This window comes from Solenopsis invicta, chromosome 3 (genome assembly GCF_016802725.1).
Source record: "Solenopsis invicta isolate M01_SB chromosome 3, UNIL_Sinv_3.0, whole genome shotgun sequence".
In the NCBI taxonomy this organism is placed as follows: Eukaryota; Metazoa; Arthropoda; class Insecta; order Hymenoptera; family Formicidae; genus Solenopsis; species Solenopsis invicta.
This window is the reverse complement of record NC_052666.1, coordinates 3,090,764-3,111,941: the sequence shown is the minus strand read 5'-3', so window position 1 is coordinate 3,111,941 and position 21,178 is coordinate 3,090,764. Positions and strand designations below refer to the sequence as shown.

The window sequence follows — 21,178 nt, the reverse complement described above, 5'->3', positions numbered from 1 at the left end:
AAATATTATAAGTGGTTATTAGATTGCAATAAAATGATTTGGGAACATGAAATGGAATATCAAAATAATGATGTGCTTGCTATTATTGCGCTTTTAGAGAATCAAGAGATGAAAAAACATTATTCCAAAAAAAAGTTCTGGGTGGCACCATTGTTTTAAAATCATGATAATCACAGATTTTATAAAGCTAATTTACCGTATTTAAAATTAGAAAGTGCAAGATTTTTTAATTATTTTCGCATGTCATCAACACAATTTGAAGACCCAAACAGCACAGAGTCGACTGTTAGTCGGCTGTCAGCCGGCTTTAGGAGTCTAAAGCCGACTTCAAAGTCAGGCCAAATGTCGACTTATAGTCGACTAAAAGTCGACAAATGTCACGCTTATAGTCGACTAAAAGTCAGCCTATAACAGCCGACTTTAAGTCGACTTCATGGCGACTGAAAGCCGACATTGTTTTTGAGGTTATGGAGACTAAGTCGACTTTATGTCGACTTCATGGCGACTATAAGCCAACATTGCTTTTGAGGTTATGGCGACTAGGTCGACTTTTAGTCGGCCATAAGTCGACTTGTAATCAATTTGAAATCATCTATACATTTACTACCAAATTTTTATTCTCATAATGACATTTATCAAAAACTTAATTTTAGATTTAAAATATATAATATATATTATACATTGAAGATAATAAAATTAAATTTTTTACAAATGTCATTATGAAAATAGAAATTTGATAGTAAATGTACAAATGTAAGTGATATAATAATAGTAATAGTGAAAGAAAGAACAAAAGTTATTTGTTTATATTATTTAATAAATTCAGTGCAAAATATTAATGTTATTTGGTACAAAATATCAATGTTTTATATATCTTAATATTACATAAAATTTATAGTTTTAAAACAAACAATTCACCGATTATATATATAATCTTTTTATATATTTTTCCCTCCTATACTATTGTCAGTTTTGCATGAGTTTCTCATAATAATAAATACAGCAGATGTCTACTGATTACACATATAGATATTGAAGCAGTTGTAAATTATAATTTACAATGAACATAATTTGGTTAAAGTCCATAAAGTTAGTATTCTATGGTAGAATTTAGCAATTTTATAGTAACAAATGCAAAACTCACAATATATTTACTTGTTTAACAATTTTCTCTTCCTGTCGCCAGATCGTCGCAACCATTCTTGTATACATGCTTCTACTTCAGTGATTGTGGTATTCTTTTTCTTCAAAACAATTGCTCCAAACATAATAAATGAATCTTGTTAAAATACATGTTAAAATGACATAAAGTAGTTCTACAAAAATTCTCATCTGAAATTGTATTCAATGTTACAGAAAAGTTTGTTTAAATGCAATTCGGTACAACTACAAAGATTACGAAAAATGTTAAAATTATATACCAATTATTGTGTCAGATAGTTTCGATATTTTTAATGATAACCTCTTCTTTTGGCCTGTCCACGTGTAAGCTTGTGCAACTTCATAGCCCATAGTTTCCGACATTATGTTATTCACAAATTTTGGTACAGTATTTCCACTAAAATGCGCCATTTTTTTCATCTGTAACAAATAAAGCAATATTTTATATTATATAATATATACATTATTTGATTGCACAATTTCTTCAATTTATTCTTTTTCTAAGTATCTTTATTAATTAAATAAATTGCATTAATAAAAATTAACAATTATGTTTACATTAAGTAATCAACATAAGAAATTTATATTACATTACATTAATAATATTTATAATAAATTATTGATTTAAGTAGGAAATTACAATGTAATAGTTAAAAATTTCTTTTTCCATTATTTATACTTTTACCTTAAGAGTAAAAATAATGGAAAATATATATTTATTTGCCCGTTATAAGAAACTTCACACTTGAATCAATAATTGTAATTAATATAATGTAATGTAATGTAATATATTTGTTTCATGTTTTGATACTTAATAATTTAATTATTTTCTATCAATTTAATCTATTAACGTTAGCTTACTGTTATCATAAGCCCTTTAATTTTTGTATGACAAGATACTTACAAATTGTTGCCGAACATTAATATCATCCAATCTGTTATTGAACATTTCTATTTGTACCACTGTAGTGAGGGGAAAATTGGGTAACAACGATACATCGTCTTCGTCTATTTCATTTTGTTGATTATTTTCATTTTCTAGTAATTGAATTATATGGTTGAGTTTCCGTTGAATTTTCTCATATTTGAGCGAGTAATTTTTGCGGCATTTTTCTATACAACAAAATATATAAAAGTAAATAATTAAAAATTAATCTGGAAACATGTAACTGAAATGCAAATAAAATAAATTACTAATAATAACAATAAAGAATAAAACTGATGTGACTACACCTAGTATAAGGTAAATCTATTGATCATAGCTGGCTCTTAGTGCTATTTATATATTTGTTATTTAATATATTATATTATATATGATTTTACATATATTGTTACATATCTCAAAATGCGCGCCAAACAAATGTTAGGTCTTGATACAGTTATAGGTTAAAAACGAGAAGAATAGTACCAAAAGATTAAATTGATAATTAGATAATAATGATAACAAGCATTTAATAAAATCTCCTCTTTTTTAAAATGTTGCAAGTAAAGAATTTGTTGCAAAAGTAATACCTCCAATCAAAGTGATAATATCGTGATATTGTTCTCATTCTAGTTATAAATTTTTAAATGTTCAAATTTATTCGATGTGCAGTTTGATCTTGAAGATGTACATAAAATTGCATAATAAAATATTAGCACCGAAATCCAGCTATAACCAATTACCTTTTCTATTTTACTAAGTGTGTAAAATTACTACATTCAATTCTTGAATGACATTCATTTTCAATTACAAAAAACATATAATAACTACATAGAATAGTGACAAAATGCAACAAAACTTACCACAACAAAATGTGTGCTCCAATGTTATTGAATCGTGTGTTACAGTGCTCGTGGAAGGAGGAATAGTTATTTGTGAAACAATTGTTGGTCCAACTGTTACATTCCCTGTAATTGAAAGAAATATATCGTTTACATGAAGTACATGGAAGTACATTAATAAGTATAGGAAAAAGAAAGAATAGATGAAAATATTCCTATTAACTGCTGGAAGTAGTTTTATAGAATTATCAAGAAAAGTATGAAAGAGGCATATATTAAATCTAAAGAAAGAAAAAGAAAATTTTTCATTAAGAAACAAGAGCAGCAAGAGATACGAAGAGAATAGGATATTTTATAAGATTGATGACATAATTTTAAACATACCTTGTACAACTTTTAGATTTTCTTGCTTCTCGGTCATTTTGTGCATTTCTGAAAAGCAAGAGAAATATAAGATTTTTAGTTAAATTGTTCGTATTTTTAATGAGTAAACAAAAGAAATGATAATAAGATATAACAATTTGTTTATGATAGAATTTATTTTTGCATTTACAAAATTATTTTGATTTTTTTTTAAAACAAAACATCTTTATTCGAAAAATATATTCCGTATTCAATATACAAATATTAATGTACCTGTGTCACTACATGACGACTCATCTTCGTATGAATGTAACGTATTTTCATCTATAAAATTATTATTTTTTAATATCGCATCACTTTCTCCGGTTTCTAAAATATTGTTTACATTTTTGGTTGCCACGTTGGTAAAAGCCTCGTTGATTGCTGTAATAGATCCGCATGCTATACATAAATGTACATATATGTACAAATATATACATTTATAACTTTCTAACTAACAATAATAGCGCTTTCGAGTACAGTGCGATTTAACCCAACCCGAGTCAGATTAATGACACCACATGCTGGAATTATTTAATGAGAACGTAAAATAGAGCATGTAATGTCATTAATCCACCATGAACAGAGTTAAAACCCACTATACTCAGAAGCGCTATAAGAGATTTGATTATTTATATAAGGTGTTCCTAATTTAAATGTCAAGGACGTTTAGGAGAAAAATAATAACAAAAAGTCCTGTAGAGATTTTCTCGATTTTGCTTTATTTTGGAAAAAAAATGTTTAAATTATAGTTATAAAAAAACCGCTTTTTCAAATCGCTGGAAAAAAACCGGAAAAATTCCTGTTTTTTTCGGAAAAATTGCTTTTTTGCAAAAAATTACTGCTTTTACTATATAAATGACATGTTACTTAATTTTTTATGTCTTTCATCACATTATTATTAGTCTCGTTTTATAGTTTATTTTTTCCTATATATTTTGTTATAAATATAATTACTTTCAATTCAAATTATTTTCTCGACCTGCTATTATCTTATGAACATTGAATTTAGACTACATACTTTTAATTTTTATAATACAAGTTTAAAAACTTTAATTAGTATAAAAGTAATAAGACGGAAAATTGAGCTATCTCACGAAGTATGGCAAACTACGGATTCAAAAATAAGTATGGCGAACTAAAGTTAAGAATTCATGTCGTAAAATTTTGATACTTTTTGAATTTTTCCGATGAATTTTTCTACCGTTGAGAAAAAAACCGAAAAAATCCGCGGAAAAATTGAAAAAAAAACGGGTTTTTTCCCGAGCCTTTACAACTATAGTTAAATAATTTCTTTTGTTTTTGTAATTTTTTCCAAAACAAAGCAAACATAAACAAATCTCTACAGATTTTTTTGCATTAGTTTTTCAATCCGCTACATGCTCCCGAATTATTTAATTTGGGAACAATCTGTATGTTGTATTATATGCATACATAAATGACAAACCTAGCTTAGTAATTTTCGATGATGTATTAATCGGCTGGCTTGATAAGTGAGATACATTTTGACTGTCTGCAATGTAGTTCGAAGGGAATTTTAGAACTTTTTTCTTTTTTGGTTCATCTAAAAAATTAACAAAATTATTATATTAACTTGTATTCCGAAGCAAAGCGAAAGAATCATTCAACATTATTAAAAGATTTACAACAATGAAATATCATACTATTTTATTAAGATTGGGTTCTATTTTCAGTGTAGATTTTCTAAAAGGTTACATATGCTCTATAAAGCTTGAGTACTTTTGAATACTGGAACCCAATCTATTATATGATGTCTAATCTATCTTTCTTAAGATTGAGTTCCAATATTCACTGCAAGTACTTAAAGTCTATAGAGCACATTTTTTGTAAACTATTGAAAGATGTACACTGAAAGCGGATTCTCTAAATATTTTCTGTGAATTCTTAGAATAAATGCACTATAAGTATCATAATCAATTTGAATATTACAAAATGCTAAACGTACACTATTGATATTAAACGCTTACTGTATATAATAAAACACCTAAGATGTTGTGTACAATGGAGGAAATGTTACGAAGAGGAATCAAATATTACTTTGCTCATACTTTTTATCAAGTATCGAGTTTGAACTGCGCTAAGTAATGTCGATTGCCTAAAGATCATCCACTTAGACTATCGATATTAGTCGACGCTACTCAAACTCGACTGGTAATTGATAAGAAATATGTATGAGATAATATGTAATTTCTGTCTCAAATATTTTCTCCATTGCGCAGCCTAAGAGTGAAAATGAATTGCACAGATACCTTCATTCGATGTGTCGCCATAAAATTTACGTTCTTTAATAAACATTTTTTTCGGAATATTCTCTTTTTCTTCCTGTAGGACAATATTGTATCATCTGACGTAGACATTTGGGCTACTGCTTGTTCAACTGACCGTGCATTTGAGTAAGTATCTGTAACATTTTCGCATTAACATAAATAATAATTTAAAATTTTGATAAGATATAAATAATAGATATAAATAAGAGATAAAAAACGTACCATACGGACCAAAATGTTTATGAAACTTAAACTCGTTCCAATCATTATGTGGTGATAATTGCTTGCGACAAGCTTGAGTAAGATTTTTTGTCGCAGGCATTTTAAAAGAACACTGTTCAAAGTCAATCCAAGTTATTGGTACTGTTACACAATAATCATCATAGAGCAAAACGTAGAACGTCATTCTGAAAAATGAAATTAAAAAAACAATACATAAATATGAACGTGCATGTGTATATGTATGTATGTGCACAAGGTACATTATTAAACCCTCCGCCGACATTTAATTTTGCACTTTTTTTAGCGCTATTTTGAAATTTCGTACATGTTTTCACAGTTCCGAATATAAAGATATAAATTTGAAAGTTTTTCAAACTTGTAAAAATTTTAACAATTCTTATCATTATTAGTATAATTCTTATCATTATAAATTTAATTTTGGATAATATTTGTTTTCTACATATTTAAATTGAATTAAGTATCATAAAATTCAAAATAAAAAAAATGATTCCACCTTCAATGTTTTATATTGCCAGTGATAGATTCAATGTTTATTATTAACTAATACAGTTTTAAGTAAATTAAGAGAGAGAGAGAAAGAGCATTGAGGATTAAGAATAGAGCACAAGAAGTTTTTATTATAAATTAAATTATACCTACAAAATTGGCATGTCTGTTGTAATTTAGGCGTAAGCATTTGTGCCATATCCAATTCCACAAATATGTTTTGTACGGAAAAGTAATCGTCGTTGACAATAATATGATATATTGCTTCAGCAATATTATCTTAATTAAACGATGAATGCAGTAATGGCATGCAACACCAAGAAGTTGCATCTTCAAGCGGAAGTTGAACGGCTTTGTTCAGAATTTCTGTTATTGGCCACATCATTAGATCCGAGAAATTTGTAGTCACATACATGTATATGTCTAACTGTTGTGAGTCGCAAGGATAGTATGGCAAAGAATTTTTCGTCAAAAATTTTTTTCCGATAATGACAGCTATTCCTTCTGTATTATGACAAATATGTTCAATAACAACAATTGTTTTATCTTGAAGGTAACAACAATTGTTGGGTTCTTTATTTGTTAGTATAAAGTCGCTAAATTCAATCATAGAATACGCATCGGTACAATTCATGGCAGGCACTTTAGAACATTTCTTTTTCAATGTAGGTGTTTTACATTTGTTACAATCAATTGGAAAATCTTTATAAAAATATTCTGAAATTCTTTTATACAACTGCTGCAGTGGTTTCTCGGCTTTCCTAAGCATTCTTTTTATTGATTGCATGTAATTCTCGAAAGGAAAAGCAGAAAAATTATCCAATGGTCCTGTTAAGATTAGTGATTATAAAAAGAGGACTTTATTGATTAATATCATTTATTTCCATCTTACACGTAACTTATTTAACTATGTGTGCAGTTTGCCCCCTTAAACCAGAGTGAGGGGTTTTTCTCTCACAACGCTCATCCCACACAACGCTCATTCATAACCAGGGAGGGGGGATGAGTTCATTCCAACTGCCATACCGTTTAAACGAACGCCCAGTGTACAATATAAATGTATTATACTCTATATTCCCAACACGCCTCCTTACATTTATATTTTACACTTTAATATACCTTTACATTATGTTCAATAGTTTCCTGAATTTTTCAAATTTTTCTTTGGACACGGCCTTGGTAAATATATCTGCAATATTCTCATTCGAGTCAACCTTACATACTTCAATCAATTTTTCTTTAACGCTTTCATGTACATAGTGATATTGTATTTCTATATGTTTAGAATTTTTCGTAAAATCTCCGAAATTTGCTATGCTTATCGCCCCTGAGTTATCTTCATAAATTTTTATAGGTTCATTTACGCTTATATCAAATATTTTAACTAACTCTCTAATATACTTTAACTCAGTCACTACTTCTGATAGTGCTACATATTCCGCATAAGTCGAAGCTTTGGTTACACATCTTTGTTTTCTCGATTTCCAGTCAATTGCATTTCCATACAGACTAATTACATAACCAGATGTGGATTTCCTATCTATGCTGTCGCCTGCCAAATCAGCATCTACATAACAATGTATAACTTCTGCGTTTTCATTTCTTCGATAGCATAAACTTAAGTCTTTAGTTAAGTACAGGTATTTCAAAATTCGCAAAGCGTACTTAAAATGCGTTTCGTTATAACAATTCTGATATCTACTCAAGTAATTTACACTATAACTCGCATCAGGTCTTGTACTAGAACTTATGTATAATAATGCGCCAATTAAGTTTCTATACTTTATATCGGATACACACTCTTCAGCCTTTTCAATCTTTAAATTTATATCCATGGGAGTGCTATATAATTTCCCATTATTTACTTTGTATTTATTTGCTAAGGACTCTATATATTTTGTTTGGTTAAGATTCATTTCATATTTACGATAGTTGTAATCTATTTGAATACCAAGGTATTCATTTATTTCTCCTAAATCTTTCATTTTGAACTTGTCCGATAATAGTTTCTTTATGCTTTGTATTTTCTCTTTATCTTTGCTGCAGATCAATAAGTCATCTACATATATTAGAAGATAAGTAGTATTTTTACCTTTTCTGTGAATGTATAAGCACAATTCTACATTACTTTTCCTAAAACCTAGTTTCATCATATACTCATCGAAACACTCATACCAATCTCTAGGACTTTCTCTTAATCCATACAATGCTTTTCTTAATTTAAACACTCTATCTGTACCATCTTCATACCCTTGTGGTTGATTCACATATACCTCCGAGTTAATCTTGCCGTTTAGAAAAGCAGTTTCTACATCCATTTGTTCAATTTTTAAACCATTTTGACAACAATATGAAAATAAGATTTTTAACGTTTGATTTTTTGCAACTGGAGCGTATATGTCATCAATTACATTTGTTTGTTGGAAACCTCTTACGACTAACCTAGCCTTATACGTATCGTCGGACTTCCTTGTGTAAACCCATTTTACCTCTAATACCTTGTTCCTTATTAACTAATTTCCAAGTTTTATTTTTATTGATACAATTTATCTCTGTATCCATCGCCTTTTTCCAATTTTCGCATTCATTACTATTTAACGCCTCCTCAAATGTATAAGGAGTATCTACTCTACAATAGTTTACATAGATATTACTAGAACTATTCTCTGGATATCTTATTGGGATTTTCTTTTCTCGCTTAGATCTACGTGGAACCTTTGATTCTACATTTTCAGAGTCATTTTCCTTTGATTTACGATTTTCTTCATCTGTTTCCGCGCTTTCAGAAACACTATCATTTAAGTCATTATTTGCATTAGTATCGCTTTCATTATCATTTTCATCAAGGTTAATACAAATTACATTCTCTTCCACGATATCAACATGTCTCGCGACTATTACTCTATTGTTTACAAGAACTCTATATCCAACATCACTATAGCCTAATAGAATTCCCATATCTGCTTTTTTTTCCCATTTCGAAAATCTTCTTTGTTCTGGCTTTCTTACAAAAACTTTACTACCGTACAATCGCAGATGTTCAACATTTGGTTTCTTTCCGAAAAATATTTCATAAGGGGTTTTCTTTTCTATTGTATTTGCTAACGTACGATTTTTCAGGTATGTGGCCGCCCATATTATTTCCGGCCAATATTGCTTACCTACTTGTGCCTCTGCTAATAAACAACGCGCCATGTCCATTATCGTCCTATTAAACCGTTCCGCCGTACCGTTTAACTCATGTACATATGCAGGACAGCTGTTTATTACAATACCCTTTTCTTTGGCAAATCTATAAAAGCGGTTATTCATGTACTCTTTCCCGTTATCGCACCTTAAAGTTTTTACCCTTTTCCCGGTCATATTTTCGATTTCATTTAGGAATTGTACTAAACAATCGAAAACTTCATCTTTGGATTTTATGCAGTAAACCTTAGCTATTTTACTATAATCATCTATGAACGAAACAAAATATCTTTCTCCATTTGGACCAACCGTTTTAAAACTTCCACACACATCTGTATGTATAATCTCCAGAACGTCTCTAGCTTTTGTTCTGTTATTATTAAAAGGCAGGTTATGCATTTTATTCTCTAAACACGTTTTGCATTTCATATATTCCGATTCAAGTTTATTTGGAATGCCTTCTAACAATTGTTGAGTACTTAATGTATTTAGATAACTAAAATTTACGTGACCTAAGATTCTATGCCACCTTTCCTTTTGACTCATGTTATTGTTTCGTGCGGCACTGTTTACACTAATCTCCTTGGTTTTTAATTTACTTGTCATTCTGTAAACCTGTTTTTCTTTGAAAGCTACTGCTATTAATTTATTATTCTCATCAACAATTTTTGCAATATTTCCTTTTGAAATAATCGTATTTTTATCCGTTAATTTTCCAAAACTAATTAAATTTGTATTCATCTCTTTGGCATAAAAAACATTACTCATATTTACTTCATTCCGTTTACCAAACGCGTCAAAGTAACTTACTACGTTCCCGATTTTCGTTGCTTTTATATATCTATTATCTCCTAAGTAAATATTGACTGGCTCTTTAAGTACAATACTTTTCTCGAAATAATTCTCATTATTAATTATATGGTCAGTACATCCGCTATCTAATAACCATTGGATTTCATTATCTAACTTATCTTTACTGTAGCCACTCTGCGCCTCGTGTGCCATGGCTATCCATGCGCTGCTCTGCTCACTGGTGGTGGCTCCTTGCTGACGGAAGTTACCGCGTCCTCTGATGTAGTTGCCTCTTCCGCCTCTGCCTCGTGCGCGACCACGTGTTGAACCTCGCCATGTTCCTTAGTTGTACCCCGCTTGGCCGCCATCTTGGCACTCTCGTGCGAAATGCCCGGTTTTGCCACACTTGAAACATTCCCTTTTGATCCTTCTTCGCTGTGAATACATTTGATCTTCTTTCATCTCTTTCACCATGATCGTTATTCTTCATTTCGGCAATCTGGATTTTATTTTTGACGTATGCTGCTGTTTGATCCTCTTCCCTTAACATGTCGATTAAATCGCCAATGTAACTGTATTGGCTCGGCAACGTGTTTAGCATATAATTCAGTTTTTCCTTTTCGCTGATCTTGGCTCCAGCGCTTCTTAATTCATTGACTGACTTCTCAAAATCACTGAAGAATGTTGCTGTATCACTGTACTTTTCTAATTTCATCTTCTCCAGTTTGTTTCTGCACACAATTTGTAACGCTGTAGATTCCTTCAAATACATTTCGTCTAGTCTCTTTATAATTCCATGTGCTGTAGTTTCTTAACAAACAAATTCTAGTTGTTTATTCGATATCGCACCATAAATCAGATTTATTGCCTTTAAATCGTTTTCATCCCAGTCTTCACTATCTGTTGCGACTCTTGCTCTGGTAATTACTTCTTGGCACTTTTTCAATTTAAGGAACATCGTTATTCTCTTCTTCCACATACTATAGTCCTCTCCGTCGAATACTGGTATCATAATCTCCTTTTTCTCCATTTTGTCTTCTTTATTCTCGAACGTTCCTTCGTGTTCGGAATGTACCACGTGCTCGTCTCGAGCGTCTCTTCACTTAGTGAAATTCACGTGTCCAACACTTTTCACCACTTAAATCACCCAAGCAAACAAACCACGCTCTGCTACCATGTTAAGATTGGTGATTATAAAAAGAGGACTTTATTGATTAATATCATTTATTTCCATCTTACACGTAACTTATTTAACTATGTGTGCCGTTTGCCTCAAAGGCTTAAACCAGAGTGAGGGGTTTTTCTCTCACAACGCTCATCCCACACAACGCTCATTCATAACCAGGGAGGGGGGATGAGTTCATTCCAACTGCCATACCGTTTAAACGAACGCCCAGTGTACAATATAAATGTATTATACTCTATATTCCCAACAGGTCCAAACATTAATACGTCTTCGTTTATATGAACCAAATTATGTACATTATAAATTATAGCTTCGTCGCCATACAATTGCTTAAATGTCTCTACAAATGTAATCAATAGATCTCTGCTATATTTATTATTACGGAAGCAATCCCTTGGATGACACAATATCCGTATTGCACAATTCAATGCATTGAAATGCAGTAAGTTATCTTTAGGCAAAATATTTAACAGCACGACAGGTCCAAAGTAGAGTAAAAATTCTCGCAATTCTGTTGCTTTCCAACGACTCAATTCATCCAAAGAACGTGGTTTTCGAGCAAACTCCTTCGGTACCCGCTTTGACATTGCAATTAATTTTTCTGTCAATACCGTAAGTTTTCGTCCACTTAATCTTGATGTTTGATAACCATTTATCCATAACTGCAGTAATTTTTTCATGACTCCTAAACATATCAAATGCATATAATCTAACGGGAACTGTGAAACCATTGGCAATTGTATTAACTCAAAGGGAGATACACCAGTATGATGCTCTTCTTGTGCTCTATTTTTGTCCGTTCGAAGAGGTGCAGTAGAGTCCAAAAATAACATATGATGATTGGAATATGTGCCTTCTTGCATACACTTTCCACATCCAAAGAATCCGTTATGTGCTTTTGTGCAAGTTACAAATGCTCTTGCAGGACTATCGCAAATGACACTTCTAATTCGTACAGTGTATCTTCTCTCACAAAAAATGAGTCCAGTATTCTGGAGAGTATTATATTCTTGGCAAAAAGGTATTAAAAAGTTTCGTATTGAAGGTGGTTTTGAATATCCATGATAAGCACTAATTACAAACGGCGAAAATGCCTTGTCGCCATAAATTTTACCCAATATTGGCCAAATTTGACTTTTACTGCTTTTTGATATTGGAAGTCCATCTATATTCAAATCTATCAAAATTATTTCATTTTCCATATTCACCACCCTTGTGCGCGTCAATTGTTCAATTATTGCTTTTTCCAAACCGTAATGAAAAAAACTTTTATTATCTGCTGATACCTCTACGATGCTATTTCTCGGCGTATTTAAAAGCGTTCTTGCATCTTTTGGTAGTTCAGTATGCCCACATGTATACAATTTATTTAATAGTTCTGACAAGGCAATGTGAGTAATGTTATGTTTTACTTTTCAAGAACATAACCAATTTGAAAGTGGAATTTCATTAATCTTGTCTTCGCCATTCTTTTCATTTCCCGGTTCAACAATTACGTGCTCAAAATGTGGAACATCGATAGAAGGTATATTGAGATTATCTTCGTTATCTGTACAAGAGTCATACCTAATAGTACACTGTCTTGGAGAAACATTTTTATGATCTCGCGTTTCTAAATTGATTTTTGTATTGATAGGTCTATGTATAATTGATTGCCGTTCATGTCTTGCATAAGCTTCAAGGCGCCGATATTTTTGACGTAAACATAATTCTCGGAATCTTTTAGGCATCTGTTAATAATAAATTATTACATAGTAACGCAAATATTTAATTTGGTTATTATTTTATTTCAATATTTTATTTAATTATTTAATTATTTTATTTCATTATTGCAATATTACATAAGGTGGATTATTTTGACTAAAATATTTCATTTTTTTATACAAAAGTTTTCACATAACAGCTACAAGATATAAACATAGACGAATAATATAGCAAAAACCAGTTTTGGAAAAAAAGTATCTTTCAATATAATGTAAAAATCATAGCCTTTCTTAGAAATAGAATTAGTCTCAAAAACAAAATCAATTTTTTTTATATATGATTCCTGTAATCACACACACATTCTGCCAAAGTGATGTTATATTACAAAAGTGTTACACCAAGTTTTTAAAAAAAAACAAATATTTGCTTACATTAAATAATAAAATATTGATACATTTTCTATACATAAAAAAGAAACATTTAAAAATGAAATAAAAAAATAGTTTGCAAGAAGTTTACATTTTACGCCGAAAAGTTCAATCACATATTGTAAAAACTACAATACAATATTTAATAACTCAACAAATTCTTTTTTATTAATATAAAAATTATTACAATATTTTTAAGCTACACTCCAATCGACACTGATCAATATAACAATAGTGTTATATTTATATTGCTGAGTGCGAAATTTTAACATGGATATAATGTTACTGACTTTTATACAGGGTGTTTAAAAAAAAAGGGTTACATATTTTGATAGCAGATAGTACTGCTCACAACAAGAAGAAAAGGTCTAATTAACATAGGTCCTAAGACTAATATTCAAAGATACAAACTATTTTGTTATTTGAGCTCTTTATCATTTTCTTATTAGTCGTGTCATCTTTAGAATGTAATGAACAAAGGAGTAGGGGAGAGAGAAGTACAATGGGGATATCTTTTTCTAGGTGTCTTAAAAAGCAAAGAGAGATAAAGAAACAGTTTTTATTTTAATATGAAATGTAATCATTTATCCTTTGTTTATTACATTCTAAAAATGACATGACTAAGAAGAAAATGACAAAGAGCTTAAATAACAAAATAGCTTGTATCTTTGAAGATATTAGTCTTAGGACCCATGTTAATTATACCTTTTCTTCTTGTTTTGATCAATACTACCTGCTATCAAAATGTGACTCTTTTTTTTAAACACCCTGTGTATATATATATATATATATATATATATATATATATATATATATATATATATATATACATATATAGTATTTATATTATATATATTACATATAAATTGTACTTGCATTAATTATAATTCTTAAAAATAAGAAATATATACAACGTATGTGTATATGCGTGTGTGTACATATATACATGTACATATAACTCCTATTTTTAAGAATTACATTTGTGAATAGTATCTATTCTATCTTAACCTCATTTTGCAGATATGAAATACGTATTTTTAGGCCAGTATTCATAACCAATTCTTATATTTAAGACCGTCTTAAGTACCATCTTAAGATGTCATTAACTAATCTGAAATAATAACTATATATATATATATATATATATATATATATATATGTATGATATGTATGATATATATATATATGTATATATATGTGTATGTATGTATGTATGTATGTATGTATGTATGTATGTATGCATGTATAAACATCTTAATGTATTATTTAAGATAGTCTTGAAATAAGAATCAACTAATGAATATTCGATTATTATTTTATTTCATGTTGCATAAACTTTTAAATAAATGTGTTTGTTGAATTATTGTATGTTTAGTAAAAGGGAATTTTTATGTATATGCATAACGTTTATTTTTATGACGAAATATTTATGGTAATTAAAAATGAAAATATTAAATTAAAATAATTGTTCATTTACAGAAACGTGAAATATACGAAATAGAACAGATGGACAATCGATTTATCAAGAATTAATTCGACCAACAATGTGAAAACACAATATAAATGAAGTGCCTTTAACGGTCATAGCTAGATCTAACAAGGGAAACCTGGCAGTCTGATTACCGATTTTAATAACATTTTATGGGTGTGTGGTATTCACTCAAACATTTGTCACAGTAAAGCAAATATATGTTTTGTGTTAATAAAAAATTTTAATTTAATTAAGAATAGAAGAGCATCTTTAAATTCTGCGATTTTTTAAAAATAAAATTTTATATTAAATATAAATTAAAAGTAATTTAAAAATTGTATATAACAATTAAAAAATATAAGATTTTAATGAAAAAAATGTCCTCGGGGATAGAACTTGGAACCCCGAGCGTAATAATCAACGTTTTAACGCTACACCATTGACTCAACAATCATCTTTTCATAACGATACTATATAGGTGCTGGAAATATTTAATCTTTATTTTCTTGAGAATGCCTGAATATAATGGTACCTGTGGCTTTACTGTAATAAATGTTTCAATGAATACTATCATACCCATTACGTTTTATATTAAAATTTTAATAAAATCGACGATTACATACTGCCGGATTTCCTTGTTAGTGTTAATATTTATGTGATTTTATATACCTTTTCAAGTTCATTAAACTGTGCACTGAATAGATTTTTCCCCTGGCGTGAAGTTTAGTGAACTCTTGAAAATGTATATAATATAAAATCACACAATAAATATTAACATTAAGACCTAATTATGACCGTTAAGGCACTTCGTTTACATTGTGTTTTTTAATTATTTCAATTAAAAATTATAGAAAGTCATGTAAAAGTTACCTTGATCATGTATTATGGCTGCTTCAAAATTCGCCAGCTTAACGTCTCGTCTTATAATATTGATTCACAATTAATGCTTCTGCTGTGATAGAAAAGTCTCTAATTGTGTTTTGCACAATATAAGCTGAAAACAAAAATACTGTTAAAAACAGATACACGAAAATTTAATAGAAGAGAAGAATGAGGATGATATCCTAACCTCACTTATGCATCATTCTATGTAATTCTATATGTCACAAATTGTTACATATAAAATTTGCATATATATATATATATATATATATATATATATATACATTCTTTAATACGCGCTTTATTAATTAAGAAAAAAAGACATTACCTTTGATATATTGCACAATTAAGAAAGCTGAAGCGCACACTTGCACGCTAAGGCACACCGGGCACACTGATGCACACACACAGACAAAAGGATGACGAAATCGCGGCGATCGCATATGGCGCGCACTACGCGTCAACTTTTGACTTTCGAAGTCGACTTAAAGTCGACAATTTGAAGTCGACAAAAATCCATCCTAGAAATAGTCGACTAAATGTCGACTTTAAAAGCTGACTTTAAGTCGGCTGAAAAAAGTCGACTATTAGTCGACAAACAGACATTTGTGCTGTGTGGGGAATTATTACAAATAGTTGCTCCAAAACTTCATAAACAGACATTTTTAAGAAAGCCTGTTAATGCTGAAGAACGTTTATGTTTAACTTTAAGGTACATTTTATTAATTAATTGTTTAAGCTTACAGAAATATGAAACTGGCACACAAAACAATGCAAAATGATAGATATATAGAAATATATACAAATATATTTGAAAAATATATATATTTTTATTTAAAAACTTTATTATATTTACAACTGTTTTAATATTACATACATTACAGATATTTGGCTTCTGGCGACTCGATGGTGTCAATATCTTATCAATACTTATTAGGATGTACAACAGTAAGCAATATTATATCTGAAACATGCGAAGTAATTTGGAATGAGTTATGCCCAATTGTCCTTCCACCTTCTTTATCGAAAAAAGATTGAAAAAATATTGCAGCAGACTTTGATCAACGATGCGATTTCCCTCACTGTATCGGTGCTATTGATGGAAAACACATTGTTATTCAAGTATTTATTTCAACAATATTGTCATATATACAATATATAAATATATATTTCATTGTTATTATAATATACTTTTTCAGTGCCCTAATAATGCTGGTTCCATGTATTACAATTATAAACACAGCCATAGTATCGTTTTAATGGCAGTATGCGATGCTAACTATATGTTTACATTTGTTGACATTGGAGCCTATGGTAGACGCAGCGATGGTGGAATTTTTAAAGAATACCAATTTGGCAAAAAATTTGAACAAAATAAAATGAACGTACCAGAAGCAGAGGATATTTCTAGAAATGGTCCCAAATTGCCGTATTGCCTTGTTGGAGATGAAGCATTTCCTTTAAAAGAATATTTGCTTCGACCATACTCAGGAAGGGGCGGGCTGACTAAAGAAAAAAATATATTCAATTATCGACTAAGTCGTGCCAGACGAGTGATTGAAAATACATTTGGTATTCTTGCCTGTCAATGGCGAATACTGAGAAAGCCAATAATTGGCAAAGTAGAAACTGTTGAAAGAATTGTGCAAAGCATTGTGTGTTTGCATAATTGGTTACGAAAACAGGACATAAACAAAAATGAATACAAGTATGATCGATCATGATGGTCCTAATGGTTTTACACCTGGTTCTTGGAGAATGGTTGTTGAAAACGGTTCTGCTTATCGTGAGGTACAAAGAGCAGGGGCATATATGAGTACTCAGAAAAGTATGGAAGTGCGAGAAAATTTTAGCGAATATTTTAATAATGACGGATCTGTACCATGGCAAGATGATTATGTTTAATTGTAAAATACACAAAGTAATTTGTTAGTACATATAAAAAATTTAATAGGATTTTCTTAGTTCATTTTTAATTAGTTTTTATTTTATTAGCTTATTTTATAAAAAAAAAAGATTCTATGTAGACCCAAATGTATGTTTCATATTCTTTTTATATTATTCATTTTCTATAAATGTTAAAATAAATGACTTCGATAAAACGTTTAGTTTTTTTAAATACCAACTTTTTATTCTTGTAATACATAACTCGTATATAACTCGTAATTTAATAGTATAAAGTACAAAAGTATAAAATAAGACATGCTTAACATAATTAAAGCATTTAAAAACAAACATTAAATAAAACTTTGTGCTTTAAACTTTTCAAAACAAAAACTTTAAGTAATAATTACTAAGTATTTGATAAATCTTTTACGAGATCGTAAGTAAACTGAAAAATTCTTTGTGCTGCATCATCTAACACTTGTGGTGGAAGTTTCCTTAATCGTCTCTCAACTACAGACACAATTGCGTCCACATCATCGTCTTGTGGAGGAGCAGGCAAAGTAATCGGTGGCTGCATATTTCTTTGGCAAAAAGCATCAGCAATTCTATTAATTGCTGTAGAATTGTCTCCCTTTTTATTCTTGCCTTTCCTATTGCGTTCTAAAAAATGTATAATATAAAATATAATATATATGTATATACATTACATATTAAAAAAAAAAAAAAAAAAAAAGATTGAATAGATAGAAAATTAGATGACACATACTTTGCTATCTATTTTGTTTCCAATCTTCAATAGTAATGTCAATTGATTCTTCTGCATCTTCAAAATTAGTATCTGTTGAATCTTCCGTGTTTATTGACACATTTGATTTGGTTCTGTTAACATTTGTAAAACAGTGTTACATATTTAAAATGTATAAATATTTTGCTGTTGAAAATTGAAAAATGTTGACATTTTTATATTGCTCTGGAAGAATGTAATAACATACGTTTTTTGCAAACAAGAATCACGCAAAAATGATAAATTATCGTAATGTTGCCACTTGCTTTTCTTAGCGGGTCTTTCGGATCCACTCGCTAATGATTCACTACTAATAATTCTTCTGTATGTATCATGCAGTGATTTGAACTTGGTTTTAGCCTCGATATCTGACAGTTTGCCTAGAAAACATTGTATCTCATTAACGATTTTATTAATGAAATCTCAGTTTGATATTATTCTTATAATAATTTCATTATTTTAACTGAATTGCCAATTTGAATTACCATTTAAGGCTTCGGAAACTTCTTTCCATAATTGTGCAACCGCTTTTCTGATGCGACAAGATAAATCAATTTGTGAATTCCACAAAGCTTCGCGTGCATGAACTTCTAAAATTAATTGTTCCTCGATTTGCAGCAAATTCTCCTTTTCTGCGATATTTAACTTTTTTCTTATGTTTTTTCTTTTATTCGTTGATTCCAAATCTTCTTGAACTATAATTTCTGAATCGTTAACTAAACTACGCCTTAATATAGTTCCATCTGCTACAAATTATTATAAAATATTATAAGAAATGCTTTTAAATAAGATAATAATCAATTCGAATTTTACTTACTACATATTAGATAAAAATAATTGTTTTTATCCAAGTGGCCACTTATCGAAGCCTTGAAGGCACATGTGATTACCTACCTCATTCATGTCGCATATGGTTTCACATAACCCACAAGTTGCAACTATATTTATCTGAGACACATTAATCACAATTGGAAACAATAAGGAAACAATTATTTCATGCTGCAGAAGGATATATTATATACATATAAAAATACTTACTTCTACATTTTCGTTTGTAGATTGTTGTAAAGGTTTTTCCAAATGATACATGTTCGACGAATGGTTTCCAACTAACTTTAAAAAAAAAAGCGTTGTGAATCTGTTGTATAGATCCGAATTCATAAACGTTCTCAAACTTATTCTGAAATTAAGAAACGACTATGAATTCGGATCTTAGGTTACATGACGCTTATTAAAGAAACAAACCGAAATGAAGGTTATGTATTGCGATATCGACTTCGCGGTAGCACTGTTCACATCGCAGAGCGTTTCAGCGTCAAACGCTTGTAGTTGGAACTGTTCCATCTACAAAAATTTTAGCCGCTAAAGTAAGAGCGACAAATTTCTCGCTCGAAACGGCTGATTCGAGCGGTTCGTGAAATCGCACCTTTATGAATTATGACTTCCAAGGTCGTAGAAATCAATTCCAGCAAATAAATAACATATTCCCATCATACGAGGTAAGACGTTTTTTGATTCTGAAAACGCCTTATCAATCTTGACTGGACACCACTCTTTGTTGTATCGCATTCTTTTATTGACACCGGACTAACTAATTTTGTAATATATGACGAGATCAACGAAAATAAAATTCTTTTTGATTTAGTTCTTATGACAGTATCACGCGGCACTACATACTAGGGATGGCTGATTTTTTCAAAAAAATCGGTTTTTCAAATCAATTCAAAGCGGAGACTTAAGAATTGATTCGACAAAAAATTGCCGTTTGATCCATCAAAAATCGAACCTTTTAATTATTTTTATAAAATATAAAATATTATTTAAAGTAATTACACAATTCTTTATAACATAATTTTAAATAAATATAGATGATTATTACTTGTTAATATATGTTTATTGTTCTTTTATAGTCATATACAGGGTGTATGATAATGGTTGTTCCCACGTTTTACCGTAGGAGTTGACTTACCGACTTGTAGTTCACTAAACGCTCCTTAGACGGCAGATGCTTTGGCACAGGATCGAGTTACACGTACAGGCCCCTGGTAAAACTTTTTCTCAGATCTTTTTCGTATAATTTTTCAGAACATGTGTATAATTTTTTATAAAACGTTATAAAATCTAAAAAGTTAAAAAAGTATTTTTTTTAAATTGTGAAATAAGAAATCTTAGAATATTTCAGAATTCACATGTATAAAAAGTTCTAAGAAAAGATGTAGACTTTTTAAGTATTTCTAATTGTAAGTATTTTCAAAAAATGTTCCAATTCGTATAAAAAATACAAGAAAAACTTTAACCAGGGATGTTTTCGGGAAAAATATGATAAAATATAAAAAATTTTTTATAATTATGGAATCGTTTTTAAAAGTTATAAATTTTTTATTTTTTGTTGAAAAAAAATATAAAAAAATATTAGTCTGCTGTGCATGGTTTGTTATATTATTTCTGAAGTTCTTTAAAATAAAAGTACTTCAAAGATAATATTTAAATTCAAAGGATTAAAAGTATTAAAAA

At 29.7% G+C, this 21,178-nt stretch overlaps 1 protein-coding gene, 1 long non-coding RNA gene and 1 other non-coding gene across 8 annotated transcripts; 1 reads left to right on the top strand and 2 right to left on the bottom strand.

Annotated features, from left to right (window-relative positions):
- Positions 1-854: 854 nt before the first annotated feature.
- LOC113005140 lies at positions 855-16,089 on the bottom strand. The gene is made up of 11 exons (XR_005574338.1): positions 15,982-16,089; positions 6,498-13,238; positions 5,838-6,022; positions 5,598-5,749; positions 4,775-4,891; positions 3,562-3,729; positions 3,310-3,357; positions 2,947-3,051; positions 2,066-2,274; positions 1,422-1,581; positions 855-1,332 (listed from the first exon to the last, which is right to left on the bottom strand). It is a non-coding gene; the product is annotated as an uncharacterized LOC113005140 (transcript).
- On the top strand, positions 4,887-18,095 carry LOC105206919. 2 transcript variants are annotated; one of them, XR_005574339.1, is made up of 3 exons: positions 4,887-5,741; positions 16,878-17,115; positions 17,193-18,095. XR_005574339.1 is itself a non-coding variant. In XM_039446971.1 (2 exons), exons 1-2 carry the CDS (start codon positions 16,533-16,535, stop codon positions 17,029-17,031), a joined length of 327 nt encoding a protein of 108 aa, XP_039302905.1. In that variant the 5' UTR covers positions 16,498-16,532; the 3' UTR covers positions 17,032-17,056. The 2 variants fall into 2 exon arrangements, 1 of the variants encoding a protein (XP_039302905.1); XM_039446971.1 differs by lacking the exons at positions 4,887-5,741; positions 17,193-18,095 and adding an exon at positions 16,498-16,705 and having other exon boundaries at positions 16,878-17,056.
- On the bottom strand, positions 16,976-20,400 carry LOC120356816. Of its 5 annotated transcripts, none has more exons than XR_005574341.1 (7): positions 19,703-20,400; positions 19,559-19,612; positions 19,150-19,410; positions 18,873-19,044; positions 18,647-18,759; positions 17,383-18,540; positions 16,976-17,086 (listed from the first exon to the last, which is right to left on the bottom strand). It is a non-coding gene; the product is annotated as an uncharacterized LOC120356816 (long non-coding RNA). The 5 variants fall into 5 exon arrangements; XR_005574342.1 differs by lacking the exon at positions 16,976-17,086 and having other exon boundaries at positions 18,111-18,540; positions 19,703-19,844; positions 19,910-20,351; XR_005574344.1 differs by lacking the exon at positions 16,976-17,086 and having other exon boundaries at positions 18,111-18,540; positions 19,703-19,777; positions 19,910-20,344.
- Between the last annotated feature and the right edge of the window lie 778 nt (positions 20,401-21,178).

What these genes read in the sequence shown, in the direction of transcription:
- LOC105206919 (XM_039446971.1), top strand. Translation starts at nt 16,533, where the DNA reads ATGTCGACTTTAAAAGCTGACTTTAAGTCGGCTGAAAAAAGTCGACTA. An exon ending in CGTTTATGTTTAACTTTAAG is followed by an intron (nt 16,706 to 16,877) that starts GTACATTTTATT and finishes CATACATTACAG; the next exon opens with ATATTTGGCTTCTGGCGACT.